Raw genomic sequence first — 17,380 nt, forward strand, 5'->3', positions numbered from 1 at the left:
TCTCCCTGTCCCCCTTTCTCGGACCCTCGCTCTCTCCCACCTCTGTCCCTGTCCCTCTAGTTCTGTCCTGTCTCTCGCCGGCTCTGTCTCGCTGCCTCCCTCGGGAGACGCCACTGGAGGGCGCCTAAAGCCCGTGGATTGCTCCCCAGTCCCTCGCCCCCATCACCCTGGGACGGGGGAGAACAGGAAATAACCGCTTTGCGCCCTCAAGGCCCTACCCTACCCCTAGCTGGCCCCCACCAGGAGGACGACTGAGGGGAGGATAAAGGAGGTACACCCCTCGTTTTTCAGTCAGGCTGCTTTATTCTCTAGTGGTAGGAGCCCCCTGCCCCCTAGGCGCTGCTTCTCTGCCCACCTCTCCCCACAGCTCCCATTTCTCCAGGGCCAGTCCCAGTGGTGTCCGCAGGAGCGGCTTCCTGCCTGTCTCCGAAAGACCCATTGCTCTTGGATCTTTGCTGTCCCCTTGGGGCTTCCTGAGGCTCTGTGAAGCAAAGGAACACTGTTTATGTGAGAGAGAAGGACTGGGGGGCTGCCTGTGAACCTTCCCTCGCCTGAGCACTGGAGGTGACCCGGCCTCAGTGGATCCCCCAGTGCCTGGTCAGGTGACACAGCAAGATGGCCTAAACAGTTCTGGGCCAGTGCTGCTCCAGTGCCCTGGAGGTCATGCCTGCTCACCTGATAGGTGCTAGATGTAGTAGAGGGGCACCTCGCCACACAGGGTGCTCACAGTGCTGCCCAGGAAAGCCAGGTCCCTGGAGGATGCCAAGCCAGCATCATGACTCTCCTCCTGGCCCACCTTGGAGGTAGGCACTGAGGGCTTGGCCTGGAAAGAACACCTTATTGGAGCCTGGGAACTGAGTTTGTCTCACCTTGTTTGTGGGACCTCAGGTATGCTAGGCAATCTCTCTGAGTAAAGGGGCTACGTTGGAGTCAGAAGCCCCCAGGGGGTGTATGGGCGCAGCTGAAGCCAGTGGCTTGGCTGTGGGGTAGGGCTGGGGAACAGGTGGGGACAGTTTGGTGCAGGGAGTCTAGGGAGGGCATTCACCTGGCAGTCCAGAAGGCGCAGCGCTTTACAGGTAACAAAGAGCCATCATCTCAAATGCTCCTCCCAGCAGCCCTAGAAGGGTGACAGCCCACTCCTTCTTACCCACACACCCACCTGAAAGTTCTGCAATTTTCTGGTGAGAGCCTCCAGACTTGGGATGCTCTGCGGAGCCATCTTCATGATGTAGCAGCAGGTTCCCGGGGCCGGCTTGTAGGCAATCAGGAGCTAGGCACGGGAACCCCAGAGCAGGTTCAGGAAGGTGCAGCCTAGCTCACTCCCAAACCCTGGTCCTTGGCCATCTCCCTCTAGGCTGGGCCCTGGAGAGAGTCATACTGCAATCTGGGGCTCAGGCACCCCCAGGGGAGGCAAAAGCACTGAGGGGTGGGGAGAGATGGATGTGTCTGTGTGGCACAGCTGGGTGAGTCTTGCCATTGGTCCCTCAGCCCTAGGATCACGCGGTCCAGGCATACCCACCCGCTGGTAGTCATACACCACGATGCCAGTGGAGCCAATGGAGAAGGTGGCAGTGGTTCCCGCACGCTCACTCAGGGCCAGATGTTGTTGCGCTTCCGGCCCAGCGATGCTCATCTCTAGGACCTGGGGGAGGGCATAGTGCTACCTGGCATTCCTCTTTCCGCACTCATCCCTTTGGTGCATGCCCACTCTCAGTCCTCTTTATTCAAATGCAATTCTTTCTTCCCTGGGAGCTCAGAGAGGCTGAGTAGAACCAAGTGCTGGAGGGAACGGGCTGTCCCACCATGGGGCTGGGGCCTGCGGCAAAAGCCCGGCCAGGTTTGACACCCTGATCCCCCCTCTGTCGTTCCACGAGGTGCCCCTTGCCTCCTCCCTTCATTCTCCTTGGGCAGTTTGCTATCTGTCCACCCTCTCCCAGGCCCGCTCACCATCTCGGTATGTTTCTGGCTCATGTGAAGACCCATGAGCAGGGCGCCTACAATCACCACGACAACAAGGACCACCACCACGACCACGATGAGAAGGCGTTTGATGTTCACAGGACAGCAGGGGATGCGGAGTCGGCCCCGAGGGACTGCTGAGTAGTCCTGACATGGTGGGGCAGGCAGAGAGACAGATGTGAGGTCATGAAGATGCCCCCTCTTCTCCCTGCATAACTTGGACACCTTCCGACACTCTCCCGGGGCTGAACAACCAATGCTACGGGCATGCAGAGGAGGGCTGAGAAGATCAGAGAAGGCTTCCTGGAGGAGGGGGCCTGGATTCCAACAAACTCATAGATGCATAGAAGTGAGGTCTAGCTTGGAGAGACCCCAGAGAGCCTATTTCACTAGTCTCATCTCCTGCTGTTTCCTCCAGACCCCTGGTGCCCCAACCATGCCCAGTTCCTCTCTGCCCCCACACTGGCCCCAAATCCATGCATTCCGACCCTTCTTCCTGCAATGCCTTCTTCCTTCTCAACCTGGTGAGCTCCTACTTGTTCTTCTGGAGCCAGCTCAGATGTTATTTTCTCTGTGAATCTTCCTGTGACCTTCCAGGTAGTGGCTCCCTCCCCAGCGGTCTCTACAGGCCTTTCCTCTGACCTCTGTGGTGGCTCACAGCCTCGAATATGGGAATGACTGGCTGCTGACTCTGTCTCTCCTAGGGTCTCTGTCTTAGTGGTTGGTGTCCCTTTGCTAATGTAACCCAGTCCTAGGTTTGTTGAGTGAATTAATTTGGATAAGGAAACAGACCCAGAGAGATTGGAGAGGGCAGGATCCACCACCACACACACATACACTGCCACACTCAGGCACACTCACCGGCGGGCTCTCCATCAAGACCTCTTTGCTCCCCACATCCATCTTGTAGAAGACACCTTCCCCTCCTCATCTACAAGTGGGACTAGGGTCTTATATGTACCAGGATGGAGAGGGGACAGAGGTGAAAAACCCAGCGCCTGTCTGCCAGCCAAGCCCTTAACTTTGAAGCTTGTTTGTTCCTGACCCTCCAGAGCCAAGGACCCGATAACTTGACACGTGAGAGTCCTTTTGGACCCGTTGAAAGCAAAGCTGGATGAGCTGCGCAAACTGGCCCTTGGGCAATCTGCACCTCTCACCGTGGGTATCTTCCTGGCATGCCCACCTTCCTTGCTGGCACCTGCCCCTGCAGCCCTGTGGCTTTCCCTGTTCTTCTGCCAGGCTTAACTTCAGGCAGTCAAGGATCTGACCCACTCGGAAGTCCACATTTCCAACAGAATTTCCCCCAAGCAGAGAGTTGAGCTCCAGGAAGGCGAGTGAGGAGGCTGTGCCTGTGGAGCAGAGGGGCACTGCTAAAGGCACGGGGTGCTTTGGCATCAGTGTGAGGTTCACAAGGGGTCCGTAAAGTCTCTGGGAGCATCAGATTTTCACTTCAAGTACTTTACCTGCCTCACCTCCTCCCACACATCTCGTACCTAACCTCAGACATGCCCCCAGTCATTCTTTCCCAAATTCTGATAACTGTCCCCTCCGGTTATAAATTCTTACTAACAGGCAGTTTTTCATTCTTTGCTATAGGTTTGTTTATAAGCTGAAGGCTTTTCTTCCCCCTGCTTTGACTTTTATTTGCATTTATTATACGCTGAATTTATTTCCAGACCATACGTTTTTTGTTTCTTCTGTTTCTTCTGGGACGTCTTTCTCTTCTGTGCAACTTCGGCTTTAGGAACAATCTGCTCGTTTTTCAGTGAGGATCATCTCAATGTGGCAGGGGAAGTCGTGTAGGGGTTAACCCGACCACAAGCTCTGTCAGGTTCTGTGCTGCATCTTGGGGACCTGTTCACCTGCATGTGCTTGATGGTCAGAGAATCTACATCTAAACCCTTCAGTTCAGCATGACTCTGCGTTTTTTAAAGTTGTTTTTTTAATCTTTTTTTTTTTTTTTTCAAATGGAAATCCTGGGGATTGAACCCAGGACCTCCTGCCTGTTATGCAGGCGCTCGACCACTGAGATAATACCCGCCCCCATTCTCTGCATTATTAAGCATGTGCAGCAAAAATTCAGCACTCTTTTTGGGCCACCCCACTGTTTGGACTGGGTACACCTACCAGCCCACGATTGTAATGACAGAACAGCACACATTGCTTCTATAAAGTGACATTCTTCAGATACTTGGTGGCTTTTCTGATATGCAGACCCTTGATGGCCTGGGCAGTTTCACAAATGTTCTTAAAGTGAACATGAAGATTTGAGCTTCTTGATTTGGAGTTTTCAGGCATCAAGTGACCAGCAAACCATTTCCAGAGATCACGCTGAAGGCTTTTGATGGCAGCTCCATGCCTGACACTTCTTCCTTCCTCCCAACAGCCTTGCACAGGACTGGGTGGCGTGACTGATGGGGTCCCAGTCTCCTCGTCCTTGAATCAGCCCACCTGATCAGTGCTGCCCCTCACCCAACCCCTCTACATTCTTCTTTGTATAGCCTCTGATCCTACATTTGCCCTGAGAATGCTACTCACCCAGATGTGAACCACTTTCTGGACCTTTCTCTTCTCCCCTCTTCCTCCTTCCTGCCTCCTTCCCCAAAGCCATCTCTGTTGCTTTGTTGTAGTAAACCACACCCACTAATGGCTGCATCCTTCCTCCTGAGCTCCCTCCACTGGCTGGGCCAGGTGGTCCCCACAGCACCTCCACCTCTAAACTTGCATGCATGTGTAAGTCAGGGCCCCTCACCAAGCTCCTCTCTTGGCTTCACCCTGTCCTCCCTGTCCTTGAACTCCAACAATTCACCCCAATTCCTGTCCATTACTGGGGCTCCCCCACACCTTGGCCCTGCCCTTCAGTCACGAGCTTGCCCCTACCTCTCCAGCTCTGGCAGGTCCCCCTGTCCCCACAAGGACCCCCCTCTCCAGCTGGAGAACCTTCAGCCTCCAGGTTGCACAACAGCATGGCATCTGAGCTGAGAGCCCCTGAGAAGCCCGGGGAAGGAGAGAGGGATGGAAGTGTTTGCTCCCAGCACCCACCCCCAAGTGTTTGCATCCTCACCCCCAACTGCTGCTTTAAATATTTGCCTAAGCCTCTAGCAGCAAGTGTCCTAGGAGGCGTGAAAGAGGGGAAGGGGGATCCAGGAAGAAGAGGGGAAGAAACATCCTCCTCTTAACTGTGTGCAGCTTCAGCTGTGTGCAGGTGCCAGATGCGGAAGGCAGCCCGCCTGCAGTGTCCACCCCTGCCTGTCCCCCGGGGCCCCCACTCCCGCCCCTGGTTGTCCTGGCAACACTGGGATTGATTGGCTGACTCACACATACTGGACCTGAGCCAGGTGGGCAGTGGGCCAGCGGGAGAACCAAGGAGAATGGCAAGCATCTTGGGGGGCCCTGTGGGCATCTGGGAGGGGGTGGTACATAGTCCAGCTGTGGAGCTCGTTCTGAGCAGGCGCTGTGCCTAGGGCTTGCCACCATCACTGGCTGCTAGGAAAGGGGTCTTTTTCTTGGAAAGAGGCCTCTGCTCCCTTGGGTTGTCAGTCTCCCCTGCAGGCTGTCCTTAGGCTGTAGTTCTTACAACTTTGTTTTTTCTTTCTTTCTTTTTTCTTTTTTTAACTCGTTTTTCACCTACTTGGAGGTTGGGGAAGGAAGGGTGCTCTCAAGTTTCCTAAAGGAAGTTCAGGTGCTTGCACTGACCTGGCAGAGGTCTTGGGAGTCTTGCCTTCCTTTTCAGGAAAGGGGAGAGGGACCTTTAGCTGGGCAGGCACCGCTGTCACCTCGCCCTTGGAGCCAATCCCCTGCTGCAGTCTTTTCTCTTTTTGGCCTTCCCTTAGGCCACTTCTCCCTCCTAAAAAGCGCACCCTCAATGCCTCTTCACTGCTCTGAATACCACCCACCCTAAATAGCCAGGCAAGAGCCAGTGGCACCTCCTCTGTGCTCACGGCCTCAGCCCACAGTGTCCCTTCCTCCTCAGAGACCGCCCAGCTTCTCGGCTGCACTCTCACCTGTCACCTGATGAGAACAAGACTGCTGTTCCCATCAGCTACGTGGCTGTTTTTTGTTGCCTTTCTTCTGAACCAGGCTGCCGGCCCTGAGACCATGCTTTCCCGAGGCTTCACGCAGGGCAAGGTGCACGCATGCAGCCAACATGTGACTCTCTTCAATGATAAGTCTGTGTCCAAACATGAGGGGACTCCTGATGAGGGGTCAGTAGTTCATTCCTTCAGTACATGGAGGCCTCGGTGCTTCACTGGCCAGCTCTGGGGCCCTGAACGAGTCATTCTGCCTTTCTCGGCTTTAGTGTGTTCATCTGTGAAATGGGACTAATACGGCCTTTTCTGTCCCCCTCTCCAAGCTGTTGTGAGGATCCAATGACACCACGATGTGAAAGTCCAATCATCGTCAGTATCATCATCTATTTCGCCCTCCAGGGCACCTCCCCTCACTAGCTAAGACTAGGACCCACGTTCCCCTTTTCTGTCTGTCTCTGGGTTAAACCCATCCGAGAACCCTGAGTGATGGCGAGCCCCATGGTAGCCACTCCTTCTGTGTGGGCCTCCCCTCTTCCCCCTTCCAGCCCCTCAGCTGCAGGGGATGGGCAAGATTCACTCTGCCCTTTGTGTGCTGGGCAAAGCCGTGCCAGGGACGGGTGGGGATGGTTGCCCAGCTGCCCCCGCCACCCTCCCCACCCCCACTGCTTGTCTTCCCGCAGGCTGGCATGGGGAGGGCAGCATGGGCAGCTGGACTGGCAGTGGCTAGTGAGCATCAAAGGGCAGGGGCATCCCTGGCTGAGAAAACATGGACTTAAGCTCAGACCAGAGAATCCCCTGCTGGCAGAGGCTGGGGACAGCTGGAGAAGCATCTTAAACCCAGTGATCTCAGTTTCCTGGATTGATGGAAAGAACACTACACTGGGAGCCCAGCCACCTGACTGTACCCATGAGCTCTTGCAACAGTCACACACACACACACACACTCACCTGTAAGTAACATAATATAGACGAGCAGTTCTTAAACTTTCCAGTTTCAGGACTCCTTAGCACTCTTAAAAAGTATTGAGGATCCCAAAGAGCTTTTGTTTCTGTGGGTTGTATCAATTAATACTATATTGATATTTACTGAGAATTTTTAAAATAATAAAATAATTTTTAGAATAGCAATAATAAACCCATTACATGTTATAACATACATAACATACGTTTTAAATGAAATTAACTATTTCACAAGGCAAAAAAAAATTCGGGAGGAGAGTGTCATTGTTTTCCATTTATTCAAATTTCTTTAATTTCATTGATTTAATTTATTATAAGATCCATCACGTAGCGAGCGCCTGAAAAATTCCAGGGTACTTCGGGGAGAGCATGAAAATGAAAAGGGCAAATAAGTTTTAACATTATTAGGGAAATTCTTTTGACTTCAGAAACTCCCTGGAAGGTTCTCGAGGACCCCCGGGCTCCCTGGACCAGACGTTGAAAATCTCTGCGTAGGACAGCTGCGAAGTTTGGAGTCAGGCTGAGGGGTTGAAATCCCTACTCTGTCACTTTCTTCTGGTACTTCCGGCCTCACTTTTCTTATCTGTAAAAGGGGGTTAACATGAAAGACCTCAAAAGGTTGAGGCGATTAAGTAGGTAGAGTACACAACACGTAGTAGATATGGTATCAAGCTTGGCTGCTTTCCTCTTGATTTGGGCCTCTGTTTCCTCTTTGATAAAAAAAGGGCTGGACTGGAACGGTCCAAGGCTCTTCCCAGCTCCAGCAGGCTGTGGTGGTGTAGTGAGGAATGTTCCGGAATTCCTCACATTCCCACTCCAACTCCAGGGACAACATTACCCCTTTCCGCTCACACAGACACAAAGGCACATTCTTTTATTAGCTCGTGGAGGCACGTGAACACATACACATGTCACCTCTGACATGCCCATGAACTCTGCCTAGAGGCCGCTGAGGGCCAAGACAAAGAAAGGCACAGGTACATAGAGGCTCATGAACCCAGAGTGCAGAAATGCCTCCTCCAGGGAGTAAGCGCCTGTGCCCGTGCAGGGACAGGTGTGCACGCGTGCAGTCTTGTCGTGATAGGATGCACTTGTAGACCTCGCACGCTCTCAGGCACTCACGCACAGCCGCTCCGGGTGCCCGTCACACAAGCAGATGGCCCCAGAGCCCGCCCGCAGGGCACGCACGGCCAGGGCCAGGGCCGGAACCACTCCTTTCTGGGGCTACTCCCCGCCCGGGACTCCCCGCGCCGCCCTGCGCGCCCCCGCCGCCCGCCGCAGTCCGCGTGCTGCCCGGCCGGTCCGCCCTCGGCTCGCCCCGGGCTCCGCGCATCTCTCCGAGGCGGCTCGCGGGAGCGAGCAGGGGAGGGGACGGCGGCCGGCACCCGAGGGCGGAGGAGTCCGCCGCTCTCCGCAGCGGCCGGCGGCCAGGCTCCGAGCTGCGGCAGCGGCTGGCGGTGGCCGGTGGCCGGGAGGTGCCAGCCCGCGGGGGTGGCCGAGAGCCGCGGGGCGGGGGCGGCGGCCGGTGACTTGAGAGGTTGCAGGCGGCATGGCGGGGCTGCGGGCCAGGCGGGGCTTAGGGCTCGGGCTGCTGGCGCTGTCCACGCTCGGCTTCTGCCTCATGCTGCAAGTCGGCGCCAAGAGGCCCCCCAAGACGCCCCCCTGCCCGCCCAGCTGCTCCTGCACCAGGGACACCGCCTTCTGCGTGGACTCCAAGGCAGTGCCCAGGAACCTGCCCTCCGAGGTCATCTCTCTGTGAGTGCTGAGCCCTGGTCTGGGGTGGGGGAGCTTTGGATGGGGAGGAAGGCAAAAATGGCTCTGGCAGTGGATGGGGAGAACCTCTGCTCCCCCACTACAAAGTGTGGGGTGCAAGAGGGCTCCAGGGAGTTCTCAGGACGGGAGATGAAAGGCATCCGCGGGGCAGGGAGTTCTGCAGTCATGCAAGCAAGGCAGCCATGGCTGGGGAAGCAGGTGGTACAGCCAAGAATGAATCACCAGCACCGGCAGCATCAACAAGACCTACTGTGTGCAGGGCTCTGGACTTAGGGGGAGGGGTTGTTTACATGAGCGGGGGCCCCTGCCTGTGATGTCACACCAAGGACAGAAGGCTTCTTGTGGGGGGAGGGTGGCAGCAGGGGGAGGGGTGGAAGCGAGATACACTCACACAGCGCCCTGGCACGGGCGGATGGCGGCCACTGGTCTTGCCAGCCACTCTGCACGGGGCCAGCCAGCCTGTCACTTGCAGCAACTGGCCTCGGGGACGAGAATGAGCTCTTTGGTCCTTGAGAGCAAGATGCCAATCTACAACCCCAATCCCAGTGCCCCATCCCTCAACGGAGCCAAGCACTCTGTGGATGTTTGAATGATGGAGAAGGTGTGGGTAATGGAACCTTCTTTTGACTGGGTGGCGGGTGAGCCTGGGGTCTTTGGTGCTCAGGGAGGCAGTAGGGGAGGATGACGAAGGAAGGCAGTGAGTTTCTGAGAAGGGAAAGACAGCCTCAGGTGTGGGAGGGGGGGACCCAGGTGAAATGGAGAATTCCCATGGCCAGTGCATACAGAAGCCATTGCCCTGTGCACCTCTCAAGGCCCCAGCACAGTTCCGGCACACTTCCCACCGAACTGACTCAGGTGTCCCCTGCAGGACGCTGGTGAATGCTGCCTTCTCGGAGATCCAGGACGGAGCGTTTTCCCACCTGCCACTGCTGCAGTTCCTGTAAGGACAGGGCCTTGCTGATGGGCAGGGGCGGGCAGGGGAAGGGGGCAGATCCTGGACTGGGGAGGGGGAGAGGAGAGCGGTTGTAGGTAGTGTTTGGAGATTAAGAGGCAGGTGTCACTTACTTTCACTCCCATGGGCTAGCCACAAAGTGTGGGGGCGACTGGAATCAGGAGGGGTGCAGGGAGCAGCAGCTGGGGAGAAGGAAGGTAGGGATTGCCTGCAAGAGCAAAGACGGGAGTATTTGGAGCCCAGTTAGAAGGGACCTGCCTCTTCTGGAGACCCAAAAGAATTGGGTGCCATAACTTGAGCTGGTGCCAGAGGGCGGACAATGCAGGGGAGATAGTTCATCTTAGAGACAAATGACCCTAGGTAGGGGTCAGGGTTTAAAGAAAGAGCTGGGGGCTGAAAGAGAGAGAAGATGGGAGGGTCTGGAGTTCTAAAAGGGGCTTTTATGTTTGAAGCCCCAGTCATAGGGGAGAGTATATGTCAGTTTCCTCACCTTGCCATCAGTCCGAGAGGGACTGGAGTGAGCTGGGGTGAGGGTGGGAGACAGAGAGGGGAGATGCAGAGGGGAAGGACCTAGCTCGACAGGGGAGCTCTTCCCCTCACTGTTCTTACCCTAGAACCAAATAGGGACCCTGGGAGCTTCTGGGACCAGAACAGGCTCCTGCCTGGACTTGCCACCCAGGCTGCTCTGGGGCCCTCCACTGGGGTCCTGAGGTTGGGAAGCAGAGCTTGGGGGTAAGGCAGCCAGCTGGGGGCTGGTGTGGCAGGTGTGCCCTTGGGAGCTCTAATCCACCTTTGTCTCTGCAGGTTACTCAACTCCAACAAGTTCACACTGATTGGAGACAATGCGTTCACAGGACTGTCGCACCTGCAGTATCTGTGCGTTGGGAGGAAAGGGGAATTGGGAACTGGAAGGCAGGAGGGAGCCCGGGCCTGCCTGGGCTGCGGGGGGAGGTGGAAGGGCAGGGGGAAAGCCCTTGAATACTCTGACTGGAGGACCTGAGCAGAGGGTCATTTCATCCATCCCTCTGCTTAAACCATCCTGCCTGGATGCCCTGTCACCACTTAATGTCCCCAGATTCAGAATGGAAGCCTGTCTTAGGGTCATGGGCTGGAATCTTGGTGGGACATAGGGAGAGAGCTGGTCAGGGGTCTGGGATCATGAATGGCAGCTAAGACAAGTTCTTGTCTTTCTCCAGCTTCATTGAGAACAATGACATCTGGGCACTATCCAAGTTCACCTTCAGAGGACTCAAGTCTTTGACACACCTGTGAGTACATCACACACATACACCGGACCAAAGCCTCCTATCTCCTTTGGCCTTTGGCCTTGGTCATGATCTTCAGGGGTCTCTCTTGCAGCTCACTGGCCAACAATAACCTGCAGACACTGCCTAGAGACATCTTTCGGCCTCTGGACATCCTGAGTGACTTGTAAGGCCTGAGTCTTACTTCTTTTGACAGTGCCACAGAGGGGTACATCCCTAGAAGGAGGGATGGGGAGCAGAACTGGGAAGATCATAAGGTCTTGACAGGCTGGGAGGGCTTGGGTTTGGGTTTGGGGCAGAAGGCCAAGAAGGCTAGGTTTAATCATAGATAGACTGGTTACCTTTCAAACCTACCAAAGATTCAAGTATTTTAAGGCATCTGTGGCCCTCTTTAAAATGCACACTGCATGTGTATGTTTTTTAAATAGGTGCTTTTTTAATGTATGTTTGATTTGAATCTACGTTAAAGTCTGATAGCATAGCCACAGTCATTGATCAGTATTTCTACGAGAAAACAGAAGCCCTGGATTGTGGAAAGTTTGGAGGAACTGGGATGTGACCGATACCTGTGCAAGTTACAAGTACCAAAGACACCAGGTCAAGGAGGCAAGTAGGGGCTGAAACTCAGCCTCCACTCTGCTGGCCAAGCACTTGACTGTGGGGCTGCACCACCCCAAGGGAAACTTTTTTTTAATCGGTGCAAAGATGCCACATGAGCAGCCAGCAGCAGCCTTGATATCTACTTCTGAAAACCTTGAGGGCCTGGGTGGGCAGAGCAGCTGAGAACCTGTCCCTCTCTGTGTCCCCTCCATTACCCTCACCATCTAGGGACCTGCGGGGCAACTCGCTCAACTGTGACTGCAAGGTGAAGTGGCTGGTGGAGTGGCTGGCACACACCAACACCACGGTGGCGCCCATCTACTGCGCCAGCCCGCCCCGCTTCCAAGAGCACAAGGTGCAGGATCTGCCGCTACGGGAGTTCGACTGCATCACCACGGGTAGGAGGTGCCCCACCCCGGGCATCAGGCTGGGCCTCCCCAGGGAAGGTCCCCCAACACCCTGCCTCGCCAGCTGAGTAACCTTACCACCCAGAAAGTTCTTACTCTTCTCCCTCCACTTCCTCCCACCCCTCTCACCCCTGCAGATTTCGTGCTGTACCAGACCCTGTCCTTCCCAGCAGTGTCAGCCGAGCCCTTCCTTTACTCCAGCGACCTCTATGTGGCTCTGGCCCAGCCAGGAGCCAGCGCCTGCTCCATCCTCAAATGGGACTATGTTGAACGGCAGCTTCGAGACTATGATAGAATCCCAGGTACCTGCGCCCGGCCTGGCTGTGGCGGCCCTGATTGGGTGGGGTGGGATGGGATTGGGCTCCGTTGAGTTCCTGTAGGTAGGAGGAGAGATGAGACCTGGTCTCTGACCATAAGAACGTTCTAGTCTTTGGGGGAAGGTTGATACATATGGATAACATCCATATAATACATTGGTACTAGGAGGGAGATGGAAACATGATGTTCTGGGAGCACAAAGGAGGGGCCTACTCTGAGAAATCAAGGAAGGCTTCCTGGTGGAGAGGATGCCTAAGCTGAGTCTTGAAGGATGAGGGAGAGGAAGGAGTGATGCCCAGGATCCTGGCTTAAGTGAGTGGTGCCAGTGAACTAAGGAAGAGATAGGAGTGGCTAGTGAGTTCAGTTTGGGATCCACTGAGCTTAAGCTGAATCTAGAAGGCTGAGGGAGACTTAGCTAGGAGAAGAAATGTGGGAAGGGTGTTCTGGCAGCGGGAACAGCATGAGCAAAGTCAAGAAGGCGTGAAACAGCTTACCATGTGAGTGCATGCACGTGTGAAGAATTACATGCATGCACATGATGGCAGCATAAGGTTCAAGGTGGAGAGTGGCAGACGAGACCCAAGAGGGATGAAGAACAGGCCACTGACAGGTACCGAACAGAGAGTGTGACCCAATCCAATGTGCATTTTGGAAAAGTTCCTCTGTGAGCAGCAGGAGAGTGCTAGGCCTTAGGTAAGACGCCTGGGCACACCAGGAAGGGATCAGCTGGCGCCTGGGCTGGGGCAGCAGCAGTACGGATGGAGAAATAGAGTTAGAAGGGAGGGCTGAACTGACACAAGAGGAAACAAAAAATTTAAATTGCCCTGTATCTATGAAAGAACTTGAAATCATTACCTAAAAACCTCTCCTCCCAAAGAAGACTTCAGGGCCAGATGGTGAATTCCGTCAAACTTCTAAGGAAGAAATTACACCAACCTTACACAAGCTGTGTTAGAAAGCAGGAGGGAGGGCTGACAGGGCTTAGGGACTGGTCAGCAGTGAGAGAAGGAGAGGGGATCCGCTGTTGGGGATGGCTTCTATGTTTCTGGATGGGGCCATGAATTGAAATCAAGAACACAGTTTTAGGGGTAGATGTGGAGCTGGCCAGTGGAGGCTGAGGTGCTTGGGGCAGGTGGGCAAGGAGGGTCCGAGCTGCAGCTCAGAAGCTGGAGGAATTATAAGCATCGGGGCGGGCAGCCCAAGGCTGTGGAAGGGATTCAGGGCTGTGACTGTCAGAGCCTGAGGCTCAGCGTGGGCTTCCCTTGGGGAAGAGGTAGGTCATGGGGAGGAGGAGGGCGGTGAAGCAGTGCTGGCAAGCAGGAGAGGAGAGGCGAAGCCTGGGGACCCAGGACAGGTCAGGAGCGTGGCCCCACATGCTTCTGGTGCCTGCGAAGGGGCCAGAGCGATCTGGGTGCAATGCACATGTTCTCCTATGTAAAAACCTCATCAAAAGTGGAAGCTCTGGGGAAAATGTGTTTTCACCTACAACGATCCACAAGCCTCTGTCTACCCAGGCTCCATCTGGCTGTGTTCAAATTCTTCCTCCTTCCCGTGCCTAGCCATTTGCCAGTGGAGTAACTTTGGGCAAGTCACTTAGACTCCAAGCCTCCATTACTTTCTGCGTGAAATTGCAAAATAATAGGGTATCTTTCAGACTTATTCATTGAGGCAATATGTTCATACTTAGTACAGTGACAGCACACAATAAAAATTCAGTAATTGACATGATGGTTAGACCATCGGTCCATATCTAGGGACACCTATTTTATGCTCAGTGTCAGCTTGTATTTGAACCCTGGGGGCAAGGGCGCAGGGAGGGTGATGCTGAGATGGGGTGTTTGCTCTGAAACAGTCAGAAAGCATTGTGCGCCCAGTGGCTATTCAGCAGGGAGAGAATGCTGTAGCCAAAACCCTTAGTCCTGTCCCGGGGCTGGAGGGGACTGCTTCTCTTTTCTGAGGGCGTGGCAGGGGCTTGCGGGCCCCCTGACGCTGCTTCCCTCCGTCCTTGCAGCCCCCTCTGCGGTGCACTGCAAGCCGATGGTGGTGGACAGCCAGCTGTACGTGGTGGTGGCCCAGCTGTTTGGCGGCTCCTATGTTTACCACTGGGACCCCAACACCACGCGCTTCACCAAGCTGCAGGACATCGACCCGCAGCGCGTGCGCAAGCCCAACGACCTCGAGGCCTTCCGCATCGACGGTGACTGGTACTTTGCCGTGGCCGACAGCTCCAAGGCAGGCGCCACCAGCCTCTACCGCTGGCACCAGAACGGCTTCTACTCCCACCAGGCCCTGCACGCCTGGCACCGCGACACTGACCTAGAATTCATAGACGGCGAGGGCAAGCCGCGCCTGATTGTGTCCAGCAGCTCCCAGGCACCTGTCATCTATCAGTGGAGTCGCACCCAGAAGCAGTTTGTGGCCCAGGGCGAGGTGACCCAGGTGCCTGACGCCCAGGCTGTGAAACACTTCCGCGCCGGCCACGACAGCTACCTGTGCCTCAGCCGCTACATTGGGGACTCCAAGATCCTGCGCTGGGAGGGCACCCGCTTCTCCGAGGTGCAGGCTCTGCCCTCCCGGGGCTCGCTGGCCCTGCAGCCCTTCCTCGTGGGTGGCCGCCGCTACCTGGCGCTGGGCAGCGACTTCTCGTTCACGCAGATCTACCAGTGGGATGAGGGGCGGCAGAAGTTCGTGCGGTTCCAGGAGCTGGCCGTGCAGGCCCCTCGGGCCTTCTGCTACATGCCTGCTGGGGACGCCCAGCTGCTCCTGGCCCCCAGCTTCAAGGGACAGACGCTTGTGTACCGACACGTGGTGGTGGATCTCAGTGCCTAGGGGGCCTCTGGGTTCCTTGGGCAGCCACGGGAAGCTGGGTGGGAGTCTCCGGATGAACAGCACAGGTGCCCCCGTGAAGACCCACGTAGCCAACCCGCATACGTGCTCTCACGTGCACGCACCCCCGGTGAGCACGGGCCGTGCTGTGGACCGCAGCCCAGAGATGCCACTTCTCTTCGTTGTAATCAGCATGAAGACTTGTCTGCACACCAGGCGACCCAGCACCCGGTGCCCTCCCACACATGGACACCTGTTCTCCCCACATTCCATCCGCAGCCTCCCTTGCACTGCCGCCTTCCACAAGCTCTGGCCCCCAGGAGGGGAGCTGGGAGGGCAGAGGCTGAACTGCTCCCTCCTGTTCCTCAGCTTACCCTTCTGATCCTGTGGTCTTTCCTGTTGGTGCTCCAGGTGTCTGTTTACCTGCTCGTGCTCCGCATTGCAGCCCACAGCCACACCCTTCGTGTTGCCAGGTACACTCACCCACACTACCGTCCTCTGCATGCACACGTGGACCCTGATGGACTCCTTCAGTTACACGCACACACACCTGTCTACACACCCATTTCCACGTGCACTCATGCAGATTCAGCACCGCCTAAAGGGGCTCCCCCCTCCATCACCTTGCCTGTCTTCCTGGAGGGGCACATAGTCCATGTCCTCCTCTGCTCACCCCTGCCATGCCCACCCTGCGGCTGATAAAGATGGGAATGGTGGTGCCAGCCTCTGGGCACCAGCTTGACCTCCTAGGGGCAAAGCCCCTCTGCCGGAAGCAATAAGAACAACAGCCCCAGCAAAGCCTGACTTCTTCCCAGTGCTGTCTCTGTTCTCGCTGGAGTTTCCCTCTCTGATCCTGAATCCGGCTCATTGGTGGACAGTGAGACCACCCAGATGAAAGCATTTCTGCTTTTCTTTCCTGCAGCTGCCCCAGCCTTGGACCAGACCCGGATTTAGCTCCGCTTTTGGGATATGGATCCAGTGCTGTGCTGGCTCCTTTGGGTGCATCCAAGCACTGGACAGGCCAGGGATGCTGCAGGCACCTGAGCCATCTGGACGGGTGCCTGGAGTGGAGCTGGGCTGGAGAGCATCTCGGAGGCCCTGAGACCCCTCCAAACCACAGAGGCACACCCCAGAAGCACGGCCTTGCAGTGCAAGCTGAATGCGGGAGAGGGGAGGGAGTGAGGGTCCTGTGGGAGCCAAGCTTCTGCTGCCCTCTGCTGTACGCTGGGAATAGATGGCTGAGATGCAAGGCTGGTGGGGAAGGCGTGGCGCAGGGAGGCTCTTCCCTGTGCCCAGACTGTATGAGGGCCTCTCGGTAGCAGGATGCTCAAGGGCACTTGGGGGCAATGCTCTGATTCACTTGCTTCAGATAAAAAGTTCCCACCCCACTGATGGGTCTCAGGTGTTCAAGGGTGACAGTCGGTGGCAACTATTTCATTAAGAAACAGGGGACCAGCTTCAGCTTTCGGAACCCCTTTCTCCCTGCTCCATTCCCTCTGCAGAGTGAGGGGGCACCCCAAGGTCAGCTGCTGCGGGGGTCAAAGTTCATAGTGGTGACACTCAGGTGCTGGGCGAGTGTGACTGGTCTCCACCAGCTGAGGCTGACTAATGGCCAAGTGTTCCTTCCTGGAGATCACAGTCTTGGGGCCCGCTGAGACTGGAGTCTTTCCCTCGGTCAGGTCAAGTCCAACCAACAGGACCAAGGACAAGCTCTGCAGGCCCTCTCCTCTCCATTCTCCTCTGCTGGGCAAACACGCAGCATCCTGGCCACCCTCCACCCTGGGTGTGAGATCTGAAGCAAGGGGACTGATTTCCTGAGCTGAGCTTCTACTTCTGTCAAGTAAATAATAAAACCTACTCTACCCGAGCCTGATTCTGCTGCTTACTAGCTGGCTGGTCTCAACCATGTTCCTTTGCCCATTTGTATCTCAGCTTCCTTGTCTGGAAAGTGTGGAGAATCATGCTACCTACCCGGCAGAGTTAGTGCGTGATTTGAATGCATTAGATCGGTTATAATGTATTAATGTATGTAGGGCCCTTAGAAGAATATGTCCTGCACAGAACTAAGATTTCTTTGGTGGTAGGACTAGAGACAAAGAGGTGGCTCAGAGAAGGCTGATCCTTGAGGAGACCTACTGCCTGTGGATTAGGGTTCCTTACCCATCTTCAGTCTCAGGGCCCTGGTACCCTGTGTCTTACCTGTAGCCTCAGATGCCCGCTCCTCACAGTGGGGAATCTGCTAGGTGCTGTGTCTGGGTTTCTGCCCCCTCCAAGCACATTCATGTGCTC

The 17,380-nt window shown here is 55.7% G+C and overlaps 2 protein-coding genes and 1 pseudogene across 3 annotated transcripts; 1 reads left to right on the plus strand and 2 right to left on the minus strand.

The window, feature by feature from the left end:
* Positions 1 to 280: 280 nt before the first annotated feature.
* On the minus strand, positions 281 to 6,933 carry SFTPC (surfactant protein C). The gene is made up of 7 exons (XM_006180202.3): positions 6,913 to 6,933; positions 2,821 to 2,885; positions 1,948 to 2,106; positions 1,520 to 1,642; positions 1,160 to 1,270; positions 676 to 823; positions 281 to 481 (listed from the first exon to the last, which is right to left on the minus strand). Exons 2-6 carry the CDS (start codon positions 2,860 to 2,862, stop codon positions 686 to 688), a joined length of 573 nt encoding a protein of 190 aa, XP_006180264.1. The 5' UTR covers positions 2,863 to 2,885; positions 6,913 to 6,933; the 3' UTR covers positions 281 to 481; positions 676 to 685.
* LOC102521309 lies at positions 3,600 to 4,835 on the minus strand (annotated as a pseudogene).
* A 1,367-nt stretch (positions 6,934 to 8,300) lies between the features above and the next one.
* LGI3 (leucine rich repeat LGI family member 3) lies at positions 8,301 to 16,480 on the plus strand. 2 transcript variants are annotated; one of them, XM_006180219.3, is made up of 8 exons: positions 8,301 to 8,705; positions 9,592 to 9,663; positions 10,480 to 10,551; positions 10,872 to 10,943; positions 11,035 to 11,106; positions 11,769 to 11,938; positions 12,085 to 12,249; positions 14,277 to 16,480. In XM_006180219.3, the coding sequence occupies exons 1-8, from the start codon at positions 8,500 to 8,502 to the stop codon at positions 15,092 to 15,094; spliced, it is 1,647 nt and encodes a 548-aa protein (XP_006180281.2). In that variant the 5' UTR covers positions 8,301 to 8,499; the 3' UTR covers positions 15,095 to 16,480. The 2 variants fall into 2 exon arrangements, with proteins under 2 accessions (XP_006180281.2, XP_032326692.1); XM_032470801.1 differs by lacking the exon at positions 8,301 to 8,705 and adding an exon at positions 9,117 to 9,326.
* Positions 16,481 to 17,380: the final 900 nt, after the last annotated feature.

Source organism: Camelus ferus, chromosome 31, assembly GCF_009834535.1.
Source record: "Camelus ferus isolate YT-003-E chromosome 31, BCGSAC_Cfer_1.0, whole genome shotgun sequence".
Lineage (NCBI taxonomy): Eukaryota > Metazoa > Chordata > Mammalia > Artiodactyla > Camelidae > Camelus > Camelus ferus.

What these genes read in the sequence shown, in the direction of transcription:
- SFTPC (XM_006180202.3), bottom strand. Translation starts at nt 2,862, where the DNA reads ATGGATGTGGGGAGCAAAGAGGTCTTGATGGAGAGCCCGCCG. An exon ending in TCTTGATGGAGAGCCCGCCG is followed by an intron (nt 2,107 to 2,820) that starts GTGAGTGTGCCT and finishes CCACCATGTCAG; the next exon opens with GACTACTCAGCAGTCCCTCG. An exon ending in GCCAGAAACATACCGAGATG is followed by an intron (nt 1,643 to 1,947) that starts GTGAGCGGGCCT and finishes GCCCTCCCCCAG; the next exon opens with GTCCTAGAGATGAGCATCGC.
- LGI3 (XM_006180219.3), top strand. Translation starts at nt 8,500, where the DNA reads ATGGCGGGGCTGCGGGCCAGGCGGGGCTTAGGGCTCGGGCTGCTGGCG. An exon ending in CCCTCCGAGGTCATCTCTCT is followed by an intron (nt 8,706 to 9,591) that starts GTGAGTGCTGAG and finishes TGTCCCCTGCAG; the next exon opens with GACGCTGGTGAATGCTGCCT. An exon ending in CTGCCACTGCTGCAGTTCCT is followed by an intron (nt 9,664 to 10,479) that starts GTAAGGACAGGG and finishes TTGTCTCTGCAG; the next exon opens with GTTACTCAACTCCAACAAGT.